The 22,579-nt window shown below is 35.9% G+C and overlaps 2 protein-coding genes across 2 annotated transcripts; both read left to right on the plus strand.

The window, feature by feature from the left end:
- The first annotated feature begins 1,131 nt into the window (after nt 1–1,131).
- On the plus strand, nt 1,132–10,699 carry LOC141397493 (myrosinase 1-like). Its single transcript, XM_073973851.1, has 7 exons — nt 1,132–1,226; nt 1,287–1,584; nt 1,643–2,170; nt 3,156–3,490; nt 3,554–3,656; nt 3,710–3,813; nt 10,504–10,699. Exons 1-7 carry the CDS (start codon nt 1,174–1,176, stop codon nt 10,625–10,627), a joined length of 1,545 nt encoding a protein of 514 aa, XP_073829952.1. The 5' UTR covers nt 1,132–1,173; the 3' UTR covers nt 10,628–10,699.
- A 2,754-nt stretch (nt 10,700–13,453) lies between these two features.
- LOC141399919 (uncharacterized) lies at nt 13,454–21,111 on the plus strand. Its single transcript, XM_073979297.1, has 4 exons — nt 13,454–13,744; nt 13,838–13,989; nt 14,058–14,146; nt 21,014–21,111. The coding sequence occupies exons 1-4, from the start codon at nt 13,680–13,682 to the stop codon at nt 21,098–21,100; spliced, it is 393 nt and encodes a 130-aa protein (XP_073835398.1). The 5' UTR covers nt 13,454–13,679; the 3' UTR covers nt 21,101–21,111.
- The last annotated feature ends 1,468 nt before the right edge of the window (nt 21,112–22,579 follow it).

Consider the following 22,579-nt stretch of genomic DNA (forward strand, 5'->3'; position numbering starts at 1 on the left):
TCCACAAACAGCGTGTGCGTTAATACATTGCTAAAATTAAAAATCATTGAAACAACCGACAGCAGAACCTTCTTCATTGACTTCTGAAAGAAGACTGAGCGGTGGTTGTTCTGTTGTTATTCTCATCAAGGGCACGTGTGCCCCTTTTTGCCGGATGCTGCTATATAGTAAATATCTCTCTCCTCTACACATGCAAACCTTACTAAGACATTCACTATATTTATTAGAAAATCAGCCTGCTCGCTACGGAGCAGGACGTCCTTGAGTGAAAAGTAGCTTTGGAAAACATTTTTACAAAAATAAATTATTTTGTACATTTTTCTAGCACAACTTCATTCCGAAATTATTACCCAAAGTATTGTTCAAAGAATTCAACAAATATTTACATTTTTCATTAATAATTTTGTTTTTTAGTTGTTGCTTTAAAATAAACACCATCTACCTTCCTTATGTTCTTTGAAGAACACATAGGTTTTCATAGTTCGATTTTTTCATTCACAAGCAAATACTCGATCGCATCGAATGCCATGGTTAGGCCCAGGGCAATGACGGGATCCATTACTGAGCCCTGTTACATGATTACTGCAGAATCTGTGAAGACGAAGGAGAAAAGGAGACAATTGAAGATCTTCATTGTCGCTGTATAATGCTAGCTAGAAATTTGAAATGGTTGGGACCTGAATACGTAAACTGTATCTCCGACAGATTTTCAACCATCACTATGTACTCTAAAACTCCTCATAATTTTAAACTCTCCACATCTTTATACAAATGCTTTACACTATCTCTTTTTGCACTTTTGTTTTTCCTTACCTTCTTATCTTTCAAGTACTGCTACTCCAACCCTATATATTCTCTATACTGTTACTAGAGGTAACAGCAAGTATCGCCTGTTTTGATCCTGTTGTAATACTAGTATCAAATTCAAATTTACTACTACATATCAATGGCTCATCCAAAAACTGTTCTTAAATTAGCACTTTTACTGACATTAATATCCTCAAAAATTGATCAGCAGTAATTCAAAATCCCACTGCTGTGTCTTTTTATCAGCTTCGCTTTCCACACGATGACATTGTTCATTGCCACTAAAGATTGAATGCCCATAAGAATGCAAATATCATTGTTTTGTTTGAACCAGTTTCCGGCCAACGACAGTTTCTCAGTTTCTTTATGTCAACGAAGTGGACAAGTGTTATGAAGCGGATACAATTCTTAATTTTAAGGTAACCTATATTGCTCACAATTCCAAATTCAAGGGCAATTAAAGAAAATTATATTTTTAGTTTGGTTTGGGTCTATAAGTCTTTTCATTCTGTGACCTGCGAACAGAATGTAAATAAAACCTGTGAATTAGAACACAAACCGGGAAGTAAATATTTTCCAGAGTCATTCAAATTTGGTGTTTCAACTGCTGCCTATCAAATTGAAGGTGGTTGGAATTCTGATGGCAGAGGTCCATCTATTTGGGATACATATACCCATGAACATCCAGAGATGATTGCTGATCACTCAACGGCAGATGTTGGTCCAGATTCGTATCATCTATTCGACAAAGATTTAGAAGCTTTAAAGGAACTGAAAGTAACGAACATCTTTGCATATTTGTTGTATTCTTTAATCTTTGTCTCTCTCTTTATAGGTACATTTTTATCGCTTTTCAATATCCTGGTCCCGCATCTTACCCGATGGTTTAATAACTTCGAAAAATCAAAAAGGAATTGATTATTATAATATGGTCATAGATAAACTTTTGGCCAATGGCATTGAACCCATGGTCACCATGTTCCATTATGACTTGCCGGAATCGTTGAATTTATATGGTGGCTTTACCAATCAGTTGCTAATCAAATACTTCCTTGATTATGCCCAGCTGTTATTTGACAGCTTTGGTGATCGGGTTAAGGTGTGGATAACATTTAATGAACCCTTTGATTATTGCATGCCAGGTTACGGTGAAGGAAATTATCCACCCATGGGCAAAGATTCTGGTATAGCGGATTATCTTTGCATGGATACCACATTGAAGGCTCATGCTGAAACTTATCGCCTTTATAAGGGACATTATTTTGAAAAACAAAAGGGTAAAATTGGCATAACAATAAGTTCCAGATTTTATTATTCAAAAACGAATAATACAACACTTATTGATCGGGCAATGCAGTATTCGGTAAGTAGTAACCTCATAAAGACTTGCTTCAATTAAATTTATGCTAACGAGGGCATATACACTTTCATACGGGCAAAATGTCCCTCATCGAAATAATGGTTTTAGACCCCATGTATGCTTGGACGAAATCCGTTTCAGACAATTTGGAGTTGATTTAGCCATGTCCGTCGGTCTGTCTGTCTGGCTGGAGCGCACGATAACTCTCCAACGGATCTGCGATTCGGTCCAAAACTTGTCTTTCGTAATATTTTGTCCAAACTTAGTTAAAGTTCGAAGATGAGTTATATCGGTCCGCTCCTTCTGGTACCTCCCCCACAAATGTTCGGAAAATGTGTGCGCACGATGACTCTTGAAAGGGATTAACCGATTTGGTGCATACTTTGCACAACGTGAAATTTCTACCAGACTTATGGCCAGTTTCACTAAGACGATTCGAATACAAATTTGTTTTAACTACTAAAAAATGTCTGTGTTTTTGAAAAATATTTGAATTGATTTTAATTTCAATCAAGCAAACATTTCGTACAACAACAGGAGTTTGGTAGTTATTCGAACGAATTTGAAATCGAATCGTCTTAGAGAAACAGGCCATTAGATGAGGTTCCAATATGGACTCAATCAGTCCACTCCTTCGTGTAACTCCCACACAAAATTTCGGAAAAGTTCAGTTTAGGACCTGCGATTCGATAACTTTGTTTTTTTTGTTACAACTTGTATTCACTGTCTCCTATACGACAGTACAATTTTCGCCAGGGGCAAGTCCATACCTGACTATATCAGTCCTCTCCTGAGTGTACCTCCCCCAAAAAACTTCAAAAATGTGTCTAAATGCAGTTTAGAGTCCATTCGAATAACCTTTGGAAATGTATGCCGATACTGTTCATTGTGGTCCTGTGTACAGCGATATTATGTTTTCCGTGGACCAGTCAATGTACATCTCTGTCGGCAAAGTCGACTGATACTTTTTTCTTGTTATTCATTTTAGTTAGGTTGGTTGGCCTATCCCATATTTGGTGAAACTGGCAACTATCCACAAATGATAATAGATGACATAGCGGAGAATAGCCGCAAAGAGGGAAGAACCTGGTCTCGATTACCGATTATAAGCGAAAGCGAAAGAAATCTTATAAAACATTCTGCCGATTTCCTGGGCTTAAATTATTATACTTCCCGATATGTGGAAATTGCTGACCCGCCTAGAGGAAAACAACCCTCTTGGGATTATGATTCACGTTTAAAGTATGCCTTGGATCCAAAATGGAAAAGAGCTAAATCATCTTGGTTATATTGTGTGCCACATGGACTTGAAAGCCTTTTAAAGTAAGAGAAACTGATGAGGCCAGGATACATGTTGTTATATATTTAATTTTCCTCTGGTTTCAGCTGGATACGTTTGAGTTTCAATAACATTGAGGTTATGGTAACTGAAAATGGCTGGTCAGACGATGGACAGTTGGATGACACCGAACGAATAGATTATCTTAAGGTTGGCGGATTTACCTTGATGTGATATTTATTTGACTTTATTTTATTTCGTAGGCCCATTTACAGGCTGTTTTGAATGCCGTGAATAATGGTTGTAATGTAACCCATTACACGCATTGGAGTTTAATTGACAATTTTGAGTGGCAAAAGGGTTATACGTAAGTATCAATTATTTTATAGCTCTGTTCCTTTACGTGCAAGAATCTTCAAGTTTTACCACTTTTTACTTGAAAAGCGTTCCTTTACTTCTGACACCATACAATTCATATGGGAGCAGTTCACAAGTTTTACTACTTTTGCCAGTTTTACCATTTTATTTATGGAAAGGAATATATATTTATATAAAAATATTGCCACCGTGGTGCAATGGTATGCACACCCGCCTTGCACACATAAGATCGTGGGCTCGATTTCCCGGCCAGGCAACATCAAAACACTTTTCAACGGTGGTAGAGAAGTCTCCCTTGTCCCTCATGAGATGTTTGCGGAACAATTAAAAAAATACATATATAAATATTGATGCTATCAGAAAGGTGCTTCATCGAAATAAAAACTTTGCTAGAAGCAAACCCGTAGCAGACAATTTGTGATGTGGTCCAGACACTGTAAATCGCAATATTTTCTTTCAAACTTAAATCAAATTCGAAGATGGGCTGTACCGCACAAAACTATCCGGCACTTTTCCACAAAAGTTCAAAAATCTTCTCTTGAGGGTTGCTGCTTTTATAATTTTCACCTAGGAAAGTCCACACGCAGAGAAAAAATATGTTTGATCCAACAATATTCCAAGAGCAAAATATGTATTGTTAACATATTGTTGGATTCCTCATGTAGTATTGTAAATCCAAAAATAGTTTGTGTCAACTGAACAATATTTCTCTCTTTTCTTCGAAAATTTGTTTCTCTTCTCTCGCTATTCGATGCCGTGTTGAAAAAACAATTTTGGTGAGTTGTGGTGTGTTTGAATGACATGCTGCCTTTACCTTTGTTTTTGTGTGTATATACTTGTGAGACTCTGGTTTTTATTTGTTTCATTCTTCTCTCCTTTTCATGTTTGTTATGATGTTTAATTATTCCTTATGTTGTGGTGGCTGCTTGTGGCTTTTTGTTTGTCTTTGTTGTCAACTAAAGTAGCAAACCATGTATTGCGTTCATCAATGCTGGTAATATTATACGCGATATTTACATCAAAGTTGTGTGGAAAGTGTATATGAGAAGTATATACACTCAAATCAAAAAATTTAGTATCTGGTTTTCAGGGCTGACAATATGTTTTGTAAAAAATTTAGATTATGATTGTTCCTACAATCGGTATTGTTAACGATTTTTACAATATTGCGGAAATTCGAAAGTTGTTTTTGTTTCTATGTTCGGAACAAAAGATGGTATTTTTGGATTTGGATTACAATATTTGTACAAAACAAACACATTTTTGGAATCAAAATAAATATTTTTGTTCCAACAAAACCGAAAAATATTTTTTCTCTGCGTGCATACTTTCGCGGTGTGGTCCAAACTTTGTACATCATAATATTTGTTCTAAACTTACATAAAGTTCCACATCTTCTGTAATCCCCAAAGAATCCCAAAAACTTTTTTGGTGGAAGTCCATACATTCTGAATGATGGCCCTAATGAGTACTATAACTATCGAAGGTAGTACGCAAATTTTGGACATAGAAATACTTGTTGTAAACCTAAACTTTGGTGGATATTACACTAAAAAGAATGTTTTGTTCCATAAGCTGATCTAACTAGGCGTTTACACACAGACAGTATTGACAAGACAATAACAAAGTTACAAACCATTTTCACCAATACATTCATACTTTTCTCTATACATATTTAAAAATTTATAAAAAGGTTTGTATTTTTGCTATTGTCTTGCCAATACTGGCATTTGTAAACGCAGGGTAAGAATAAATTTTTAAATGCACCGATTTTCCACTTTACTTCTCCAATTTTGGATGTCATCCTTTGTGATATCATTTGGCCTTTTCATGGGACGTATACCTTGAACTGGCTCGTATTTTTATGCCTCTCTGGTGGGGCCATCTTTATACAACCTGCTGGAATTTTACAGAACATTTGTTCCATAAGCTGAACTAAGAAAAGATCCACAATCCTCTCTGTTTGCTGCTGTATTTTCCCAATCAGGGATATGGAGTTTTCTAATGTCGCGTTTCACTTGTTCGCTCCAACGAAGCCTTGGCCTTCTACTTCTGCGTGTGTCGTCATCCGGCCCGTATTTACATGCCTTTTTAGCGGGTTCATTATCACTCATTCTTATGACATAGCCTAGCCAACGCAATCTTTGTATCTCAATTTGTTCAACTGATGTCGTTGTATAGATACAGCTCGTTGTTCATACGACGTCCGTAGATAGATCTTTCGTAGAATTTTTCTCTCGAACACACCAAGCTCTGCCATATCTGCTTGCGCAAGTACCCATGCTTCGGAATCATAGATTAGCACGGGCAGTATCAGTGTTTTGTAAAGTGTTACTTTTGTTTCACGAGATGAGACTTTATTTTTAAGATACTTACCTAGTCCAAAGTAGCATCTGTTGGCCAACACTATTCTTCTTCGTATTTGTTGTGTTTATGGCGGTTCCGAGGTAGACGATTCTTTTACTACCTCAAAATTGTAGGTACCAACAATCACAGATGGTGGGAAATCTGTGGCCGTATTACACGTCGATACCATCAACTTATTTTTATCGCCGTTTACTGCCAGACCGACTTTAGACTTTTACAAAGGTATCAGTTATTTCCTTTACCGATCCAACCATGGTGTCAATAAGGAAGTAACATATGGCTTGACCATATGTTTCCAACAGGATATTGAAGAGATCGCAAAATAGGCCGTCTGTTCTTTCCTATTTTAACTGAGAACCCAGTATCAGTTAATGTCATCTTATAAAGCCATAATCAGACATGGCGTGGAATACCTTTGAACGTATAGGGTTGTTGCTTTATAATCGACTAAAAGATGGTAGGTGTCGATTTATGACCTTGTAATTGGCAATTACATAGATATACCCTCAGCCTATGTAAATTAAAACTGTCATCTACGGACAGATCGAATGTACATATTTAGAGTATTTTCAGAATTTTGTGGCCCTTTTTGGACAATTGAACTTGCCGACAAAAATGTGAATTAGGATTTAAGTTCAAAAGTGTTGCGGAGGAGGTACTTTAGGGATGGACCGACATAGTTCATTATGGAAGTGGATCTTATTTTGGGAGTCATATCTTTTCGATAAAAATCGCGCTCATTATTCATTTCAGTGGGTCATCGTATAAGTTTTGGACCAGTATGCCGGAAGCATGGACTTGTACACGGAAAACATACAATACATACATACATTTTCAAAGGATCAGACCTTAAACTGCAATTAGACACAAATGTTGAACTTTTGTGGGGGAGGTACCCTAAGGGACCAATATCGGCCATTTTAGAAGTTAAATTAAATTTGGACAAAAGATTAGGAGATCCAAAGTTTGGACCACATTGATTGCGCCGTTCAAGAGATATCGTCTATACTAGGCTGGTTTAAAAAAAAAATCTAGGTTGGATTTTTTATGCCGCACCCCCTAAAATGTTTAGTTTTGAAGTTTTTAGATTGTCAAAGTTTGAGTACAATCGGAGTATGTTAACACGTGCCACTGGGGCCTCAATGTTTCTATGGGCCCTTTATATAGCTATTTCTAAAATCTGACCCGATTTTTTAACATTTTTTCATCGATTGGACAATAAATGTGGTCTTTAAAAATCTTGAGGCCTCAGTGACACATGTTAATATATTCTGATTGTACTCAAACTTTGGCTATCTTAAAATCTCACAAACTAAACACTTTAGGGGGGTGCCGCATAAAAAAAATCCGACAGTCTAGTGCATAGCATTTTAGTGATATTTTTAAATATTGGGTGGAAGTTGTGTACCGGTACTGCCCATCTTCGAACTGAAACTAAGTTTGGACAAAATATGACGAAGGCCAAATTTTGGACCAAATCGGTTGATCAATTTGAGAGTTATCGTGCTCTCCAGCCACTACACATGGTGCCATAGGGGTTTTTTACACCTTTCGGGCTGTTTTCTTAAAAAGTATATAATTGCCCCCCTGGAAAAAAAACTTTTACCGTCGTAACTGAGGCAGCGAATGCAAGTTGCTTTAACAAAAATCAAAGTGATTTGAGAGCAGGTCTTAATGCGAACTTATTCGAAATTTTGTGTGGGAGGTACCCGAAGGAGTAGACAAATATAGTCCATATTCGAACCTGATCTATATGTGGTACATATATATATTAGGATGTGTAAAGTATGGACCAAATCGGTCGCTCTCTTCAAGAATTATCGTGTGAACAATTTTTCCGAACATTTTTGAACTTTTGTGGTGGAGGTACCTGAAGGAGTGGACCGATATGGCTTATCCGCGAACTTAAACTAAGTTTGAACAAAATGTTACGAAGGCCAAATTTTAGACCAAATCGGCAGATTTGTTCGAGAGTTATCTTGCGCTCCAACCACCACACTCAGTGTCATAGGGGTTCTTTTGCACCTTTCAGGCTATTTTCTCGGGAAGTATGGACTTGCCCTTGATGAAACTTGTACCGTCGTATGGGGGGCAGTGAATACAAGCAATTGTGGAAGGTATCCGAAGGAGTGAACCGATTGAGTCCATATTAGAACTTCATCCAAGCAAAGTATGGTCCAAATCGGTTACTCCCTTCAATATTTATCGTGCGCACAAAGTTTCAAAACATTTTTGAACTTTTATGGCGGAAATACAGGAAGGAGTGGACCGATATAACCCATCTTCGAACTTAAACTGAGTTGGGGCAAATTTTAGACCGAATCGTGCGCTCCAGACATTATAGATATTATCGGATTAAAAACGCCAAATCTAAAATCTACTGAAATGAATAGAAATTACGCGGCTTTTCGGTGTTGTGGATGTGAGAAAGAAATATTTGTTCTGTTCCAGAACTGCAAGAATCTACTAATTTTTACCATTTTTTCAATAACATAAGGGAAAAATTCTTATCGTAGTAAAAAATAGTAGCTTCTAGAGCATGCATTTTTGTCTTTTTAATAAATAACAGCAATTACTTTTTTCTCCTTTATATTTCTGTGAAGTGTTTGTGCAAAATGTCAACAAAAGCATAGGCATTTTCACCCATGATACAATAAGAAGGTAGCAGCAACTGACGTTTTTGGTAACATAAGGTGTCAAAATTTGACATAAATTCAATGCAATTGGCACATTATGTTACCATCAACTGGGCTGATAATGCTACCTTCTTATTGTATCATGTTTTCAATATTTTTGTTTTCAAATTATAGCCCGTTTCCACGGTACGTCGTTCGTTCTCTATTCGTTGTTCGACCCATAACTACGAATAAATTACTTATTTCCCCATACAAAATTCTATGAACGAACGACGATTTTTCTACGTTGTTCGATTAGAAATACTCTCTGAACGACGAATAAGTATGTCCCATCCCTAACAAATGAGAGAATTTATCGAAAAAATTAATTATGACATGTCTAAATTCAAAATTGAAAAATTTATTGAAAACACAAAAATTTTTAGAAAAATGGAAAAAGATGAATGAAAATTAAAGAACTAAACATTTTATATAGATGCAGAAGGAAGATGGTTGTGTTTCCTTCTTAATTCCACACACATTTCTTGTCCATTAGTTTAAAATCGCGTAAAAAATCAGAAACAAAAAGGAAACAAATAACTGAAAGTCTGTATACACAAACATTGTTTTGACATGTCTCTCTCTCTTTAATTTTGAAAATAGAGACATATAAAAATATATTGAATATACAAAATTATTCAGAATTTATGGAAAAAATGAATGAAATGTGTGTAGTTAAATATAGAAGATACATTTGAAGGAAAGTCTATTGCTTTTCCTATTCATTTAATGTATATTTTATGTGTTTTCGGTTCAAATTTTCGTGAAAACAAGGAAACAAAACTGAAGGGAATGTTGTTTATGTTTCTGTTAATTACGAATGGTGTCGTGGAAACGGGTTAATTCGTGTACGTCGTTCGACAGGCGAACAACGTAATTGAAACGCTCGTGTGAACATGACATTAATGGTGATGACAAATTAACAATAATATCGATAACGATTTTCTGAAATGAAATATCGAAAATATCTAATCTGAACATTGGTGGCGTCGTTTTTTATTGGGATAGCTAATACAATTTTGTTTTTCAAAATAGTCTGGCTTAATCCCATTGTTGTTTTTTTATTATTTTAAAACAACTAATTTATTAGTGGACGCCACCAATGTTCGATTTGAGAAACACTGGCACCGTTTGTATGGTTGGCTGCGACAAGCTGCGTCGAAATTCGACGACACATAGCAGTGGGAAAAGGTTTGGTCTGTTTCGCAAACAGTTTCGTTGTGTTAGGTTGCCAAAGAAAAACTTCTCATTGAAGTTTTTTCTTTGTTCACCTTTATACTTCGACCTGACGATTGATGTTTGGGTATAAAAAGTTTCTTGTTGAAGAAGTTATTGAAAAATAACTTCGGTGGAGAATATCCACAAACAAGAAACAAGGGAACTGATGAGATCCAGTGGCCTGAATCGAAACTAGTCTTCCCTGCCTTACCCCTTGGCGAACAATGCCAACCTTTTTCCACTAATAAATTAGTTGTTTTAAAATAATAAAACAACAACAATGGGATTAAGCCAGACTATTTTGAAAAAAAAAAACAAACAAAAAATATCTAATGTTGGGAATATCGATAGTTTGCAAGTTTGCTGAGGGTATAATAACGTGATATTACATTAAATTATATTTCTTTGTTTTTTTTTAGAGAAAAGTTTGGATTGTACTATGTAAATAGCGGCAGTGTAACAAAGGAACGGATTGCTAAATATTCAGCACGTTACTATAAGGGAGTTATTGAAACCAGAACTATTCAGAATGCAGATGTCTAATCTGAATCGAAATATATTATATATTACATATTATAACGGATTAAAAAATATATAACCTATAAATTAAAATAATTTTCCTTGACAAGACTTTTTAATAGAAAACAGTTCCATTTCAGTACATTTTAATAGTATAACAAAATTGTTCAAAAAGTACAAGTTCTAAAACGACGTACTAAAAAAGACAAGCTGCGTCGAAATTCGACGACACATAGCAGTGGGAAAAGGTTTGGTCTGTTTCGCAAACAGTTTCGTTGTGTTAGGTTGCCAAAGAAAAATTTCTCATTGAAGTTTTTTCTTTGTTCACCTTTATACTTCGAGCTGACGATTGATGTTTGGGTATAAAAAGTTTCTTGTTGAAGAAGTTATTGAAAAATAACTTCGGTGGAGAATATCCACAAACAAGAAACAAGGGAACTGATGAGATCCAGTGGCGTGAATCGAAACTAGTCTTCCCTGCCTTACCCCTTGGCGAACAATGCCAACCTTTTTCCACTAATAAATTAGTTGTTTTAAAATAATAAAACAACAACAATGGGATTAAGCCAGACTATTTTGAAAAAAAAAAAAACAAACAAAAAATATCTAATGTTGGGAATATCGATAGTTTGCAAGTTTGCTGAGGGTATAATAACGTGATATTACATTAAATTATATTTCTTTGTTTTTTTTTAGAGAAAAGTTTGGATTGTACTATGTAAATAGCGGCAGTGTAACAAAGGAACGGATTGCTAAATATTCAGCACGTTACTATAAGGGAGTTATTGAAACCAGAACTATTCAGAATGCAGATGTCTAATCTGAATCGAAATATATTATATATTACATATTATAACGGATTAAAAAATATATAACCTATAAATTAAAATAATTTTCCTTGACAAGACTTTTTAATAGAAAACAGTTCCATTTCAGTACATTTTAATAGTATAACAAAATTGTTCAAAAAGTACAAGTTCTAAAACGACGTACTAAAGAAGAAAAACCAAATTGCATTTTTCTTTTAAAAATCACAAGTGCATTCATACAAGACGATACTGTGTACTGTGCGGGACTTGCACTAGTGATTAAACTACCCAGCAAAAAAGTTTGGAAGTAGTGCAATGCAGAGTTATGATTTCAATACATCTTTGGATGCAGTCCACACGGAGTTATGAAAATGCACTGCGCTCGATACATTTTGGAAGCACTCGCTTAAAGATCCCTAGCCAAGCAAGCCAATTTTTTGAACCCTACATTCGCAGTCTTTTTTTTCTGAACACAAGAAAGAGTGTTAAAATGCTAAGAATTAGTTTTATAAAAACTAAAGAAATACAAACAAAAGTTATGAACATTGCTGTAATTCACAAGACGCAAATTATTTTTGAAGTGGAGTTGGAGTTTTTTGGAAATCTGAACTGAAGTAGGAGGAAAAATGAAAAACCATTTGGATGATGAAGCAATATCAATTTCGATGTCATAAAAAGCAGAGTAGAGGAAGTAAACTTAGTTACGATCAAATTTAATGGAGAGTTTTTATAATTTGTGTTAATGTAATAAATGCTGTGTTCTGCAATAAACTACAATTTTTACTACGATAACATTTTTTCCTTTATGTTATCGGAAAAAATAGTGAAACTTAGTAGATTCTTGCAGTACTGGAACAGACCAAAAGTTAATATTCTTGTTTTACACGAATAAGCAATGTATTTTATTTATTTTGGGTTATTTGCAATGGCTTGCATTTTATAACATCTTTAAAAGCTGGGTACACATTGTCAATTTTGAATGACAGCTTTGCGGTTGCTTGCTAGTGTGGCCGTTCATTTTCATCATTCATCATGCAACTACAAAATATTTTGTGGTTGCTGGACGGTTGGACAGTTATCGATAATTGCAAACAATCGTCATTCAAAACTGACAATGTGTACCCAGCTTTAGACTGCATTTAAATTCAATCCAAAACACTACATCAAAGGCTGTGATTTGGATCGAAAATGGAGTGCATCCTAGCTGTGTGCCGTGGAAGCAAAATGGAGTGCATCCTAGCTGCGCGCTCTCTTGTAAAATTCATAGGTGAATTCATAGGAAAAGATGTACGCCAGCGGCAATTGTTCTAGTGATTTAACTGCATCCGCGGATGCAAACTTTTTGCTGGGTATAGGTGTGTTCGTTTACTCAACAATTTGTACAAATTTGTATAAGTTCAGTAACTTCTTGTAATCGGCTAAGTTCTTTTGCATTGTACTGTAGAGTAAACGAAAAACATCCAGTAACAATTTGTAAAAATTTAGGATACAAAGTTGTTTTAAAGATCAATTAAAAAAAAAATAAATGATATATTGTTTCAAACTTGTGTTTTAGATGCCAGTGAAAATTAGTTTGGAAAAAATGCGAGATTTATGTTGTATATTCAATTAAAAACTGTTGTATATTCAATTAAAAACTGTCAAATAAATTATGTATTTTACCAAAAATTCGCAAAAATTGGATTATAGTCGATATTGCAGTGTTTGTAAACGATTATGCTAATACTGTTTACATTTACGAAATCCACTCGATTTCATCTGTCAATTCCTTTGTGTATACGTCAAATGAAAACTCATCTGAAATCATTTGGATTTCATTTGACGTTTGAGCAATGGAATTGACAGTTGAAATCGAGTGGATTTCGTAAATGTAAACATAGTATAAGTTTACATTTACGAAATCCACTCGATTTCAACTGTCAATTCCCTAGCTCAAACGTCAAATGAAATCACATCAGGATTTCATTTGACGTTTATCGAAGTCGATACTGCAGTGTTTGTAAATGACATCGATAACGATAACATAGCGGGTCATTAATTTATTTTATCGATACTGTATTTTTCGATTTACACATCTCTGTGGACCCCGTTGTCGATAATGCAGTTTTATTATCTTGTGTACTTTGCACTGGCGCGGGGCGAGTCCTTTAAAATTAAAAACAAATAAAAGGACGAAAGTGATTTTAGTCGAGTTAAGGACGTTGGACAGTGAAACAGTTATTAAGTTGGAAAAAGTGTACTCATTTTACTCATTTTAGTATGTAATCATGGATCAAAGAACTAATTATTTGTCGTTAATGCTATTGGATGCACTGGAAGATGAAAATGAAGGGTGGGTAATACAAAACCTCAAAACTAAAAAGAAGTGTTTTGGTTTGTGTAAAAAATTAATAAATGCTCTATTAATAAACAATTCAAATTACAGTGATATATATTTTGTACTTGATCGTAATGCCAACGCAATTGATCCTGGATTTGTGCCGCAAGATCGTGGAATAGCACCCTTGCATTATGTCTGTGGAATGTCGAATGAAAAATTGGCAATTGAGATTACAAAACGATTTTTAGATATGGGTGGTATGTATTCCTCATTGTAGTTTAAATAGAATTCACAAAAATTAAAAGTTGTGTATTTTGTTTTTCAGCTGATCCTAACTGCAAAAGTGAAGATGGGATGACACCATTGCATGTGGCCTCTATGTACGGTAAAGTGGAAATTGTTCGTTTATTGCTGGTAAGTACAGACTTGACTGTACACAAACAATGTACATAGTATTTATATTTTAGCAAAGATTGTAAACAGATGTTTACAAAGAGGTTGGAAAAACCAACATGTTTTATCGTACAGTGTGCTAAGGGTTTATTTGAAAGGACTAGATAATAAAAGTAAATAGCACCTGAACTAATAATTCTTGTTCATTTTTGATTTATGATTTATAAGGAATAACCGAATAACCCTGTTACCGCCGCCACTGTTTATTTACCTTTCTTCTTATTTATGTTGTTTTATTAAATACGATCGCAACCTTGAATTTTCATGTAGTCAACACACTTTTGCATTGATCTCTATTTATCTCTTTGTTGCCCTTTATTTATGTGGCCCTTTGCCTATGTGTATATACATACATGCATAAAGTAATAAGTATGTATGTTGTTATTGTTTAATAACGGCAATGTCTAATGGACGAAAACAAGTAGCTTCAAAGGGCAACGAAGAGATGACAATAATTAGTTCGAATTTGAATACGCAGCGAACAAATTGTTTTTAAAGCGCCACAGTCCCTTTATTATTAATAAACATTTTAAGTGAAATTATTTCAAAGTGTTTTATTTGGAAGAGGGCGACTAAAAAAGTTGTTTTGCGTCTCGAACTCAACATTCTTTAAAAACAATTTAACTCTTTAAAAACAATTCAATAAGAGTTCAGCATAACAAATAAAAATAATTTCGCGAGTGCTGCAAATTATTACAGTGGTTTCAGCAATAAATTTGTTATTGGGAAGAGAGTGTGTAAGATTGTTTGTGGCTCATAATAATAAATATAAAAGCTGTGAAAAATATCAAAAAGCCGCTGATACAGCATCACATTAAAATAAAGATATTATTATTTTAAAAAAGGAATTATTTTCTGAAAAATAAAAAAAATATTTTCTCAATAAAATAACAATAATTTTATATCGTGTTTCAACAATTTGACGACATGTCAGAAACCGATTTTAATTGCAACAAATGCGATTTAAAAGACACCGATCGTATGGTGCAATGCGATTCTTGTGACAAGTGGTTCCATTTCGAGTGTGTTAAAGTGGATAGCAACATTGAAAATGTAAGCTGGAGTTGTTCGTGCTGTGGTGACCAATCTGTGGCCCAAAGTAACGAGTGTGATGGATCGGAGCATATGCCAGCCGTAAATAATACCGCTGATTTCACCGCCGGGAGGCAGGCTTCATCATCACCAGCCAATATGGCGCAACCTGGCACATCACAAAAACAACAACAAAAAGAAATGGATCCCGTTCTTGGAAAAGGTGCATATAAAAAGGCACATAATCCAAGTACAAGTAAACATGGCTCCAGTACAGTGTCGTCAGTACCAACAACTATGCCTCAAACGACAGTTATGCCACTGACAAAAACAACATCGACATATTCAAACAGTGTTAATAAAAATTTTCATAAAGACCGCCATTTTGAGAATTCCGGTAATTCTGACGTGGTTCCAAGCAACATGTCTCAGACTCAATTGCAGCTGCAGATGTTGGAAGAGGAGAAAGAATTACAAAGGCAATATTTGGAGAAGAAATATAAAATTCTGTCCCAAGGCAACGTAAGCCAGCCATCGTGTTCCTTTTCTCAGACGTTTACAACATTTCAACCAACAGCAGCTCAAATTGCAGCCAGACAAGTGATACCAAAGGATTTGCCGAATTTTGATGGAAACCCAGAGGATTGGCCGTTGTTCATCAGTAATTTCAAAAATAGTACCGAGATTGCTGGTTACACTGATGGTGAAAATTTAATGCGTTTGCAGTCGTGTCTCCGTGGTCGTGCTAAAGAGTTGGTGAAAAGTAAATTGTTAATTCCTTCGATGGTGGGTGAAATTATCCAGACGTTGGAAATGTGTTTCGGTCGTCCTGAGCATATTTTAGATGGCATGATCGATAAAGCCATGAGGATTCCACCACTGAAGGACAGACTGGATAGCATAATTGAATATGCATTAACAATTAAAAATATTTGTTCTACAATGGAAGCGTGCGATATGAAGGCTCATTTAAATAATCCGATGTTAGTGAAGACATTAGTGGACAAATTGCCGAATAACCACAAATTAAGTTGGGCTATGCATCAAAAGGATTCTAGTGTTCCGATAGTGAAAGTGTTCAGTGATTGGATTTACAACATAGCCGCTGCCGCCAGCCAAGTCGTGTCTCCAATAACAAGCAAGAAAGGAGCATCGGTGAATACACATCAGCACAGTGGCCCAAAGAAACCAATTTGTTTTTCGTGCAAAAGTGAAGCTCATAAAATCCAGAGTTGTGGTGAGTTTCAATCCCTAAATTTGGAAGCTAGATGGAAGATAGTGAAAGAAAACAAATTGTGTCGCCAGTGCCTAAATTCACATCGCAGAAAGTGTTTTTCCAATAAATTGTGTGAAATCGGTGGTTGTAAAGCAAAGCATCATCCATTGTTACATAATCATCAATCCTCATTGAATGCGAGTGCTAGTAATTTCGTGCCAACCGAACAAAGCCGAAGTGTAAATTCTCATCGTGACAGTGATAAAGAGAAGACATGTTTTAGAATTTTGCCGATTCGAGTTTTTTATGATGGTGGCTCAGTGACAACGTTTGCTTTTTTGGATGAAGGTTCTTCTGTGACCCTTATGGAGAAAGAATTCTTTAATAAGCTTGGAATTAAGGGCAAGAAGGAACCTCTGGAATTACGTTGGACAGGCAACACAACTCGTTCTGAAGATGACTCGGTGAAAATTAATATTGAAGTGTCTGGTGTCAAAGGTGATTCTCGTTTTATGCTGCACGATGTGAGAACAGTGAAGAATCTTGAACTGCCCAAGCAAACATTAAAATTTGAAGATGTTGTGAAATATAATCCACATTTAAAAGGATTGCCAGTCGAGTCATATGTCAACGCAAAGCCATTGATTTTAATTGGAGTTAATAATTGGCGTGTGGCTGTCCCAATGAAAATTCGTGAAGGTGGTTATAATCAATTTATTGCAACGAAGACTCGACTTGGATGGACACTTCAAGGTAGTGGCACAGATGTTGGTGAAAGAGCTTCGCTGAATATACATACTTGTGAATGTGAACGCCGTTATGAAATCTTACATGATGAAGTAAAAGAATATTTTTCCCTGGATGTGTCTCAACCTAAAAATATACTGTCTACTGAAAATCAAAAGGCCATGCAGATTTTAGAAAACAACTGCGTAAAGAAAAATCAACAATTTGAAGTGAGTCTACTCTGGAAAGATAGTGATCCGCAATTACCTGATAGCTACAATGTCGCAGTTCATCGACTAAAGTGTCTCATGAGGAAGTTTAAGAAAAATCCTGAATTAAAGCAGACTATGCAGATGGAAATCGACAAGCTTCTCTCAAAAGGATACGCAAGGAAAGTTTTGGACTCCGAAATGAATAGTTATCCCGGTCGCACCTGGTATCTTCCAATTTTTGTGGCTCTTAACCCAAATAAGCCTGGAAAAGTTCGGCTAGTTTGGGATGCAGCAGCCAAATCCAATAATAAATCACTCAACGATTATTTGCTATGTGGTCCTGATTTGCTTACGTCACTCTTCAATGTTTTAATCGAATTCCGAGTTGGTCAAGTTGCAGTCTGTGGTGATATTGCTGAGATGTTTCATAGAATCAACGTCAGAGATGAAGACATGCACGCTCAACGTTTCTTGTGGTTCGAAAATGGCGAGGTAAACCAAATCAGTGTTTATGTGATGAAAGCGTTAACATTTGGAATCAGCTGTGCCCCATGTATTGCTCATTTTGTGCGCAACAAGAACGCAGACGACTTTCGTGAAAATTATCCCAGAGCAGTTAAGGCGGTTGAGTCGTATCACTACATGGATGATTTTATCGACAGTGTGCAAAGTGAAGAAGAAGCCCTCGAGTTAGCGTTACAAGTTAAAATGATACATGCTGCTGGTGGCTTCCACATGAGAAATTGGGTGTCGAATTCCAAATTGGTGCAGGAAAAATTAGGCGATGGAGAGCTGACAAAGAATACGTTTGGAGCCGTCGAAAAAATTCTTGGTATGTATTGGGAATCCAATAATGATGTGTTTCAGTATAATTGCAGATTTTCACGGCTCTCGAGAAACGTATTCGAGTCAAATGTGGTCCCTACCAAGAGGGAGGTCCTACAAGTTCTGATGTCCATATTTGATCCGCTTGGATTTATCTCTCATTACACCATTGGGTTGAAAATACTTCTACAACAGATTTGGCGATCTGCAATTAAATGGGACGATGAATTGAATGAAGAACTATACAACAAGTGGTCCTCATGGTTGTCCAATTTGAAGGTGATCTCGCAAGTACAAATTCCGAGATGTTACTCCAAGCTGTTGAAGTTCACCCAGGAAGTTCAAATTCATACTTTTGTTGATGCTGGAGAAGACGGATACGCAGCGTTGTGCTACTTTCGGATTAAATATCTCGAAGAGGTCAATACCAGTCTTGTAGCAGCAAAATGCAAAGTGGCTCCCCTCAAACCAGTTTCTATTCCGAGATTGGAACTTCAAGCAGCCCTAACTGGAGTGCGCCTGTCAAACAAAATATTAAAAGCAACGAGACTTAAGTGTACTCAAACTTTTTTCTGGTCGGACTCAAAAACTGTGCTCAGCTGGTTGTCCATGGATCCGAAGAATTTTAAGCCGTTCGTCATGTACAGAGTTGGAGAAATCCTGGAATCTACAAATATTAGCCAGTGGAATTGGGTGCCCTCAAAATTGAATCCAGCTGATTTTGCGACGAAAATTGGGTCCTGTAATGAAGATTTGTGGTTCCATGGTCCTAAGTTCCTTGAAGAAGATGAAAGTTCTTGGCCGAAAAGTCCTGTATTAGCACAAACCAATGAAGAGGTACGTAATTGTCTGTTGCATATTTCGAAATCACATTCGTTCACCATAAATATTGAGTATTTTTCATGCTGGAGACGACTTTATAAGGCGCTGTCGCTATTCTTACTTTTTATGGAGAAGTTAAAGTCCGTGGTCCGTAGCTGCAAATTACCAGAAAATGCGAATTTCGAATGTGTCCAGAAAGCCAAACTTGTTTTGTACAAGTATGCCCAAAAAAGCTGTTTTCCTGACGAAATATGGTGCCTCAAGAATAACAGGCCGTTAGAAAAAGGCAGCAAATTGAAGCCAATGAATATCTATTTAGACGAAAATGAAGTTCTACGTGTCTCAGGAAGAGCTGAGATGTTAAGTTGCAACAATGCAATAATTCTACCCAACAGTCACTACATAACATTTCTGGTGGTTCACTTCTACCATCAAAAATTTCATCATTGTATGCATGAAGCAGTGATGTCAAATATTAAATCCGAATTCTACATCCCCAGATTGAGAGCACTTTATAAGAGTGTACGAAGAAAGTGTCAACAATGCAAGAATTTAGCAGCAGTACCATGTCCACCTCAGATGGCAGCGTTACCGTCAGCCCGAGTATCTAGTTTTGAACGTCCATTTACTTACGTCGGAATTGATTTCTTTGGCCCATTATATGTCACAGTCGGCAGGCACAAAGAAAAGAGATGGGGTGTTCTGTTTACATGCTTAACGGTACGTGCTATTCACATCGAAGTGGCTCATAGTCTTGACACCAGTTCCTGCATAATGTGCATTCAAAATTTCATAAGTCGTCGTGGCTCTCCCAAAGAAATATACACCGATAACGGTACTAATTTTAAATCTGTTGAAAGAATGCTCCAAGAGGAAAGACAACATTTGGAGTTCAAAAAGCTATTTTCCAGATATGATTTTATCAAGTGGCGATTCAACCCTCCAGCTGCCCCGCATATGGGCGGTGCATGGGAACTTTTAATACGTTCAGTAAAATCCATTCTTTACTCAATGTGTCCAGCCTTCAAATTTAACGATGAGACCCTACGATGTGCACTCTATGAAGTCGAATTTATCATCAATTCTCGCCCGTTAACATTTGTGGCTCTAAATACAGTGGATGACGATGCACTTACACCGAACCATTTATTATTGGGCTCAGCAGCAGGGCAGAAACCTCTTTGTGAATACGACTACGATCTAAGACAACGATGGCATCAAACCCAACAATTTGCAAATAACTTCTGGAGAAGATGGGTACGTGAATATGGACCAATGTTGCTACGAAGAAGCAAGTGGTTCGAAAAAGTTCCACCACCAACTGTCGGAGATGTTGTAATTATAGTTGACGATACACTACCTCGCAACAAGTGGCCCAAAGGTATTGTAACCGAGTTATTTGCAGCAAAAGATGGTCAAGTTCGAAGCGTCAAAGTTAGAACCAGTTCCAGCGAGTACGAAAGGCCAGTAACCAAAATAGCAGTCCTGGACGTCGGTATTAAGAAGGATGACAGTAAGCTCAAGAGGCCCTAGTTCGCTTACGAAGGGGGGAATGTTACCGCCGCCACTGTTTATTTACCTTTCTTCTTATTTATGTTGTTTTATTAAATACGATCGCAACCTTGAATTTTCATGTAGTCAACACACTTTTGCATTGATCTCTATTTATCTCTATGTTGCCCTTTATTTATGTGGCCCTTTGCCTATGTGTATATACATACATGCATAAAGTAATAAGTATGTATGTTGTTATTGTTTAATAACGGCAATGTCTAATGGACGAAAACAAGTAGCTTCAAAGGGCAACGAAGAGATGACAATAATTAGTTCGAATTTGAATACGCAGCGAACAAATTGTTTTTAAAGCGCCACAGTCCCTTTATTATTAATAAACATTTTAAGTGAAATTATTTCAAAGTGTTTTATTTGGAAGAGGGCGACTAAAAAAGTTGTTTTGCGTCTCGAACTCAACAAACCCCTTCCTTCTATTTCCAGCAACATGGTGCCGAATTAGAAGTTTATGATGACGATCGGAAAACCCCAGTTTTATATGCCATTGAAGAGTGTTATACTTCGAGCTGACGATTGAGGTTTGGGTATAAAAAGTTTCTTGTTGAAGAAGTTATTGAAAAATAACTTCGGTGGAGAATATCCACAAACAAGAAACAAGGGAACTGATGAGATCCAGTGGCCTGAATCGAAACTAGTCTTCCCTGCCTTACCCCTTGGCGAACAATGCCAAGCTTTTTCCACTAATAAATTAGTTGTTTTAAAATAATAAAACAACAACAATGGGATTAAGCCAGACTATTTTGAAAAAAAAAACAAACAAAAAATATCTAATGTTGGGAATATCGATAGTTTGCAAGTTTGCTGAGGGTATAATAACGTGATATTACATTAAATTATATTTCTTTGTTTTTTTTAGAGAAAAGTTTGGATTGTACTATGTAAATAGCGGCAGTGTAACAAAGGAACGGATTGCTAAATATTCAGCACGTTACTATAAGGGAGTTATTGAAACCAGAACTATTCAGAATGCAGATGTCTAATCTGAATCGAAATATATTATATATTACATATTATAACGGATTAAAAAATATATAACCTATAAATTAAAATAATTTTCCTTGACAAGACTTTTTAATAGAAAACAGTTCCATTTCAGTACATTTTAATAGTATAACAAAATTGTTCAAAAAGTACAAGTTCTAAAACGACGTACTAAAGAAGAAAAACCAAATTGCATTTTTCTTTTAAAAATCACAAGTGCATTCATACAAGACGATACTGTGTACTGTGCGGGACTTGCACTAGTGATTAAACTACCCAGCAAAAAAGTTTGGAAGTAGTGCAATGCAGAGTTATGATTTCAATACATCTTTGGATGCAGTCCACACGGAGTTATGAAAATGCACTGCGCTCGATACATTTTGGAAGCATTCGCTTAAAGATCCCTAGCCAAGCAAGCCAATTTTTTGAACCCTACATTCGCAGTCTTTTTTTTCTGAACACAAGAAAGAGTGTTAAAATTCTAAGAATTTGTTTTATAAAAACTAAAGAAATACAAACAAAAGTTATGAACATTGCTGTAATTCACAAGACGCAAATTATTTTTGAAGTGGAGTTGGAGTTTTTTGGAAATCTGAACTGAAGTAGGAGGAAAAATGAAAAACCATTTGGATGATGAAGCAATATCAATTTCGATGTCATAAAAAGCAGAGTAGAGGAAGTAAACTTAGTTACGATCAAATTTAATGGAGAGTTTTTATAATTTGTGTTAATGTAATAAATGCTGTGTTCTGCAATAAGCTACTATTTTTTACTACGATAACATTTTTTCCTTTATGTTATCGGAAAAAATAGTGAAACTTAGTAGATTCTTGCAGTACTGGAACAGACCAAAAGTTAATATTCTTGTTTTACACGAATAAGCAATGTATTTTATTTATTTTGGGTTATTTGCAATGGCTTGCATTTTATAACATCTTTAAAAGCTGGGTACACATTGTCAATTTTGAATGACAGCTTTGCGGTTGCTTGCTAGTGTGGCCGTTCATT

Source organism: Musca autumnalis, unplaced genomic scaffold (genome assembly GCF_047663935.1).
Source record: "Musca autumnalis isolate F117 unplaced genomic scaffold, ASM4766393v1 scaffold_3, whole genome shotgun sequence".
NCBI lineage: Eukaryota > Metazoa > Arthropoda > Insecta > Diptera > Muscidae > Musca > Musca autumnalis.

Excerpts from the sequence above, each read along its gene's own strand:
- LOC141397493 (XM_073973851.1), top strand. The coding sequence starts at position 1,174 with ATGTCAACGAAGTGGACAAGTGTTATGAAGCGGATACAATTCTTAATT. Across the intron at positions 1,227-1,286 it reads ATACAATTCTTAATTTTAAG|TTTGGTTTGGGTCTATAAGT; the intron begins GTAACCTATATT and ends TTATATTTTTAG. Across the intron at positions 3,657-3,709 it reads AACGAATAGATTATCTTAAG|GCCCATTTACAGGCTGTTTT; the intron begins GTTGGCGGATTT and ends TTTATTTCGTAG.
- LOC141399919 (XM_073979297.1), top strand. The coding sequence starts at position 13,680 with ATGGATCAAAGAACTAATTATTTGTCGTTAATGCTATTGGATGCACTG. Across the intron at positions 13,745-13,837 it reads CTGGAAGATGAAAATGAAGG|TGATATATATTTTGTACTTG; the intron begins GTGGGTAATACA and ends TTCAAATTACAG. Across the intron at positions 13,990-14,057 it reads ACGATTTTTAGATATGGGTG|CTGATCCTAACTGCAAAAGT; the intron begins GTATGTATTCCT and ends TTTGTTTTTCAG.